The 6,679-nt window shown below is 35.7% G+C and overlaps 1 protein-coding gene across 1 annotated transcript in view; it reads left to right on the top strand.

Moving 5' to 3' along the window:
* Nucleotides 1–6,679, top strand: part of LOC107558772 (glycine receptor subunit alpha-3-like) — a 66,122-nt gene that overhangs the window by 56,693 nt on the left and 2,750 nt on the right. The window contains exons 8-9 of the mRNA XM_016242449.1: nt 1,366–1,515; nt 3,742–3,858. Coding sequence (XP_016097935.1) covers nt 1,366–1,515; nt 3,742–3,858 — 267 coding nt within the window. The remainder of the gene's footprint in view (nt 1–1,365; nt 1,516–3,741; nt 3,859–6,679) is intronic.

Genomic DNA, 6,679 nt, shown 5'->3' with positions numbered 1-6,679 from the left:
GAATGTGAACAAATCAGGCTTCAGTATCAGAGTAAACAGGAGTTTCCCCAAAAGTGTCAGCGTTACAATGGGAGAGACCGTCCAAAAGGGAACTAACTTTTATGGGTTAAATCAGGTAGAAATATGTCTTTAAGGAAACAGTTGCAGGTTACCACTTTTTACAGTGTTAATTTCTTTGAAAATGTTTATAATTTTGTAATTTGAGATATATACTTAACATATATGTACTACCGTTCCAAAGTTTGGGGTCATTAAGATTTTTTTAAAGAAATTAATACTTTTTTAAACAAGGATGCATTAAACTGATCAAAATGATGGTAAAGACATTTATGTTAAAAGCTGTTCTTTTTTACTTTCTATTCATAAAATAGATGGTTTTCACAAATGTATTAAGCAGCACATTACAATGATTTCTGAAGGATCATGTGACACTGGCTGCTGAAAATTCAGCTTTGCCATTTGTCGTCACAAGAATAAATTACATTTTAAAATATATTCAAATAGAAAACAGTTGTTTTAGATTATTATACATTTTTGGTCTCACCAAAGCAAACAAACTAAAATTAAACATTTTTGGTTTTCAAAATGCATTAGTGATCCTACTAAAACCACAAAATAACCAAACCTACCAGGTCTTAGTATCTTAAATCCTCATCTATAATTGCATATGTCCTCTGTCCACTTTTCTTTCTGTTAGGCAAGTTCACATGCATTGAGGTACGTTTTCACCTGGAAAGACAGATGGGCTACTACCTGATCCAGATGTACATTCCCAGTCTGCTCATCGTCATCCTGTCCTGGGTCTCCTTCTGGATTAACATGGATGCCGCTCCTGCCCGTGTCGCCCTGGGAATCACCACAGTGCTCACAATGACAACTCAGAGCTCTGGATCCAGGACATCCTTACCTAAGGTCAGAGTGCATGCAGTGTTAAAGCAAGTCCCTTATTCACATTTGTTACAAAGATTCTGCATCACTGGTCAGTATTAGGGTATAAGTTCTACTAGCACTTCACATCTCTTTTTCTGCCATTCATTCTCAGTTATTATTTATTAATGCAGCCCAGAGTGGAATGTGCAAAGTGCATCCATGTGTGAAAGCAGGCATGCAGTGTGTATTGCATATTAAAAATGCTCATAAATGCTACATTGAGTTATGTAACACAATTAAACATCCAGAAAATAGGCCTTTTCACCAGGCAGAGAATTATCTCTGATTCATAGTGGCGATAAGGACAATATTCAGACAGATCCCTATGCTGTACAATAATAAAAACGACTGGGCTGTTATGTAGGCTGGAATGAAAAGGTAAAGGCTAACTAAGGAATATGAGAACTAATGTGTTTATGTCTTTCTGCCGTGCAGGTGTCTTACGTGAAGGCTATTGATATCTGGATGGCTGTGTGCTTGTTATTTGTTTTTTCTGCCCTATTGGAATATGCTGCAGTCAACTTTGTTTCACGGCAACACAAAGAACTCTTACGATTCCGACGGAAAAGAAAGAAGTCCGGCAAGGTATGGACTGAATCCGCATTATGAAAGATAAATTGCATCCCCGTGTTTTGTCACACACTTGTGTTGACACAGATGTGTCACACTCAAATGTTAACAAATTTGTCTATTACCCATCAAAATCATAAAAGGTAAAGAAAATTTTGAAGCAAGTGTATATAAATTCTTATGCACGCCGAGTGACGCAAGTAATTGCAGTGCTTTGGAAAAACATGACTGTAAGGATGATATTGCTTATAGGAATGGCCGTAACCAGGGTTTGAAAATTAGTGAGGTCTGGGGTGGGGTTAAGAATTGTGCTATAATAACCCCTACAAATACAGCTCATTATATACACTAACACTTTAAAAGAGACAGACATGTAGATGTTTGTTAAAGATGTTTTCTGTTTTGGAGGGATGAACACTTTTAAATTATACCATATTTATTGTATCAAAATTTGTTAATACTTTACTATATAGGTTAGGGGTGGATCATTTTATCAGTTTATTATTCATTATTCAACAATGCATAACAATGTTTTTAGCTTGACTTTGTGAAAATTTAACTACTATACTTAATGAAATAGACTTCTTCATGGCTAGAGTTTGCGTATTTAATTTCACTTTTTTGATTACTGTCAGTTTAAGTGCCGGCAATGCAGTCTTGCCAGATATTGTTACAAAAACAAATAAAAAACGAAAAAAAATTAGTTAAAATCTTTTGTAAATAAGATAAGATGAGATAATAAGATAAAGATATCGCTAACCCGAAACTGCAGCTTCCCACTTTATTAACTTTCTAAAGTGTCAAATTAAGTGGAAAAGATAAGTCCAAAGATGCTTATAATAGATGGATCTGGCCCGCACCCTCACTCACAACTCTCTCATGCCTCGCTCACTCCGCCAGCGTCTCGCAGCAATCATTTTCATATCACGGAACATTCTTGCAAACTGTCTAAACTGAATTTTCTTGCTCTGTGAAAGAAAATAATTCTTCACCGGAGTAGAACTGTGATTCTCTGTTTTGAATGAATCGATTCAATTAATTATTCAATGATCCACTCATATAGACAGTCGCTTGTTTCATTCCTGAATGAATCACCATTTTTGAATCATGTCAGTAATAAAACATTTAAAAAAAATTCAGAGATAAAAGGTAAATAAATAAAATAATATAAATAATAATAAGGGCAATTAAATATTCTAGCACTTTTAAAAGAGAAAACAGTCACACATTTAATTGGTCAGTATCACTTCTGAAAAGAGAACGCAATAACATTCACACAGCACTAAAACAAAAAGTGAATTTGAAAATCCTAAGTGAAGAAGTTTACCCTGAATGAGGGGAAACTGTCACTGCAATTGGAGTTGACAGTAAGTGAAGCAGATGATTGGGAGACTGACAGAGTTTCTGCACCTTTTCGACTCTGCTCAGATAAAATCTAAACACACAGCCAAACACTGTTTAACAGATTGAATGTGCATGTTATGGCAGGCATTTTTGAGTTGACGTGATGCAAGGAGCTATGATGTTAAGTTTGAAAACCACATAAGGTTAGAAAATTAACACCCTTGTACAATAAACAATAAAAATGTAGTCATTTACATCTATCAATTAGAGTCACATTTGTTTACACTGGAATCACACAAACCACCACATTGTTAGTCCTACAGTTATACAACACTGCCTCCTAGAGGACAAAAGTAGTCAGTGCGTCCTTATGGCATACCCAGCAACTAACCAAACATATTTCAAACACTATTTCAAGGCAGAAGCCTGATAACCAGTACAAAGGCCAGACTGCTATTTAGGTCTGTTTATATACTTAATATTGCATGTCACCAGAGATGTTATTTCCCCTCGCACTATGGAGCTGGAATATTATTGGCATCATGATATGAAGCTTAGCCAGTTGAATATTCTGACAATTTTCAGAGAAAAAAAAGATGCAAAGTGCATTATGTTCAAAGGACATTGTAAAATGCATGGGCAAGCAGTTCAGTCACAGCCACAATATTAGTTGCTGCAAAGATGAAAACACTTGATTTCAGAATAATACACATTTGTTTTTATGCAATTTCATTTCTTTTACATGCCTGTACTATTATTTATGAATGCCACTTATTGTTTAATTTTTTATTTTTTTTTTACGTTGCATGATATCGTGCATGTGGAGAGCCTTTATATTTTATTAGTTTGCATGCTTTGTGTTTCCTTCTCTCTTCGATCCCCCTGCTGTGCTGAAAGACTTTCGATCAAACATTTGATGAGGAGCTTACCGAGTCATTGCGTCGTATCAATGGCCTACGCAGTGCCGAGACAGTTTATGGATCAATGGGCCAACTCAACGAATTCAATGACAGGGTAATGAGAGAGCACAGCACTTCATCTCTGTCCATGCCTTTGACTGATGAGTTCATTATACAGTCACTCCCCTTCCCTATCATGTGTCATTCAAGTCCAGCTCTCATGAAACAGTATGTCACGTTATTTTACCATTCAGATAAGTAGTGATCATAATGTCAAGATTAAAATAGCAATTTGAGTATTTTATATATCATATGATTATGGATAATAGTTGTTTCCATTTTTAGAACCTTACATTACAGTAAGCTTTAATTTTTTTTGACATTAATTATAATGAAAATGATTTTGTGTAAGTTAATGTCTACATACCATATGCTAATAAATTTAGGTGTATAAATTTCACATATACTATAAACAAACATGAATAAACAATAGTGTGTATGTATGTGAATGTGTATGTGAATATATATATATATATATATATTTATATATATATATATATATATATATATTCATATATATATATATATACAGTATATGTAGGAGTGTAACGGTACACAAACATGACGGTTCGGTACGTACCCCGTTTTTGACGTCACGTTCAGTATGGTTTCGGTACGTCAGAACACTGGCTCTTGCGTCAGCAGTATCACACGTATGCGTCATGGTACTTTGAGGATCATATAACACTGAAGACTGCAATAATGCCAGCTACAAATTCAGCTTTGCTATCACAGAAATAAATGAAATTTTCAGTATATTCAAATAGAACACAGTTATTTTAAATTCTAATAATATTTAACAATATTACTGTTTTTGTTGTGTTTTTGATCAAATAAATGCAGCCTTGATGAGCATAAGAGACTTCTTTAGGAAATCTTTAAAAAAAACTTACTAAACCCAAACTTTTGAATGGTAATGTATATTTTATCGGTTTATTAGACAATTGGGGCTGAATTTATGACCACAGAATGCACATAGCATCAAATAAATAGACTTTAGATCTAAATTAATAGATTAATTTAAATGTACAGTATCTTTGACAGATGATATTTCTACTCAAGATGCATTATCTTTTGATGCATATGATCTTGTTGCACTCAATTAACACTCCAGTTACTAACGTAACCTCGGTTCCCTGAAATAAGGGAATGAGCGTTGCGTAGACACGCTTATGGGGAAACTGTTAACTCTGATACTGAAGACTGATTTGTTCACGTTCGTATAGCTGCATGAACCAATGGTGCTTCAACCTGCCAAAAGGGGTGGACCCGACCTCTAAATAATTTGGCTCTGATTTTGTCAGAATCTTTTGACTGAAACAACATTAATCGATTCATGTACAGCCTTATAGCACGGCAGCCTATGCAACGCTCGTTCCCTTATCTCGGGGAACCGAGGTTACATTAGTAATCGGAGCGTTCCCTTTCAAACGGTCTCTCCCGTTGCATTGACACGCTTTTGGGGAATGCATCCAATAATGCCGTGCTATAAGCAAGTGCAGAACGAAGCTGCTCTGCGAGCCCAGCCCTGGAGCACTCGTACTGAGGGTGCTCCTGTAAGCATGGATGCACTGTGAGCGGTAATGTCTTATATAGACAGGTGTGTGGCTTTGCTAATCAAGTCCAATCAGTATAATCACACACAGCTGGACTCAAATGAAGGTGTAGAACCATTTCAAGGATGATCAGAAGAAATGGACAGCACCTGAGTTAAATATATGAGTGTCACAGCAAAGGGTCTGAATACTTAGGACCATGTGATATTTCAGTTTTTCTTTTTTAATAAATCTGCAAAAATGTCAACAATTCTGTGTTTTTCTGTCAATATGGGGTGATGTATGTACATTAATGAGGAAAAAAAATTAACTTAAATGATTTTAGCAAATGGCTGCAATATTACAAAGAGTGAAAAATTTAAGGGGGTCTGAATACTTTCCGTACCCACTGTATATGTAGGAGTGTAACAGTACACAAACATGACGGTTCGGTACGTACCCCGTTTTTGACGTCACGTTCAGTATGGTTTCGGTACGTCAGAACACTGGCTCCTGCGTCAGCAGTATCACACGTATGCGTCATGGTACTTTGAGGATCATATAACACTGAAGACTGCAATAATGCCAGCTAAAAATTCAGCTTTGCTATTACAGAAATAAATGAAATTTTCAGTATATTCAAATAGAACAGTTATTTTAAATTCTAATAATATTTAACAATATTACTGTTTTTGTTGTGTTCTTGATGAGCATAAGAGACTTCTTTAGGAAATCTTTAAAAAAAACTTACTAAACCCAAACTTTTGAATGGTAATGTATATTTTATCGGTTTATTAGACAATTGGGGCTGAATTTATGACCACAGAATGCACATAGCATCAAATAAATAGACTTTAGATCTAAATTAATAGATTAATTTAAATGTACAGTATCTTTGACAGATGATATTTCTACTCAAGATGCATTATCTTTTGATGCATATGATCTTGTTGCACTCAATTAACACTCCAGTTACTAACGTAACCTCGGTTCCCTGAGATAAGGGAATGAGCGTTGCGTAGACACGCTTATGGGGAAACTGTTAACTCTGATACTGAAGCCTGATTTGTTCACATTCGTGTAGCTGAATGAACCAATGGTGCTTCAACCTGCCAAAAGGGGTGGACCCGACCTCTAAATAATTTGGCTCTGATTTTGTCAGAATCTTTTGACTGAAACAACATTAATTGATTCATGTACAGCCTTATAGCACGGCAGCCTATGCAACGCTCGTTCCCTTATCTCGGGGAACCGAGGTTACATTAGTAATCGGAGCGTTCCCTTTCAAACGGTCTCTCCCGTTGCATTGACACGCTTTTGGGGAATGCATCCAATAATGCC

Source organism: Sinocyclocheilus grahami, unplaced genomic scaffold (assembly GCF_001515645.1).
Source record: "Sinocyclocheilus grahami isolate Dianchi unplaced genomic scaffold, SAMN03320097.WGS_v1.1 scaffold659.1, whole genome shotgun sequence".
Taxonomy (NCBI): Eukaryota; Metazoa; Chordata; class Actinopteri; order Cypriniformes; family Cyprinidae; genus Sinocyclocheilus; species Sinocyclocheilus grahami.
The sequence above is the reverse complement of the archived record's forward strand: the minus strand, read 5'-3'. Positions and strand labels throughout refer to the sequence as shown.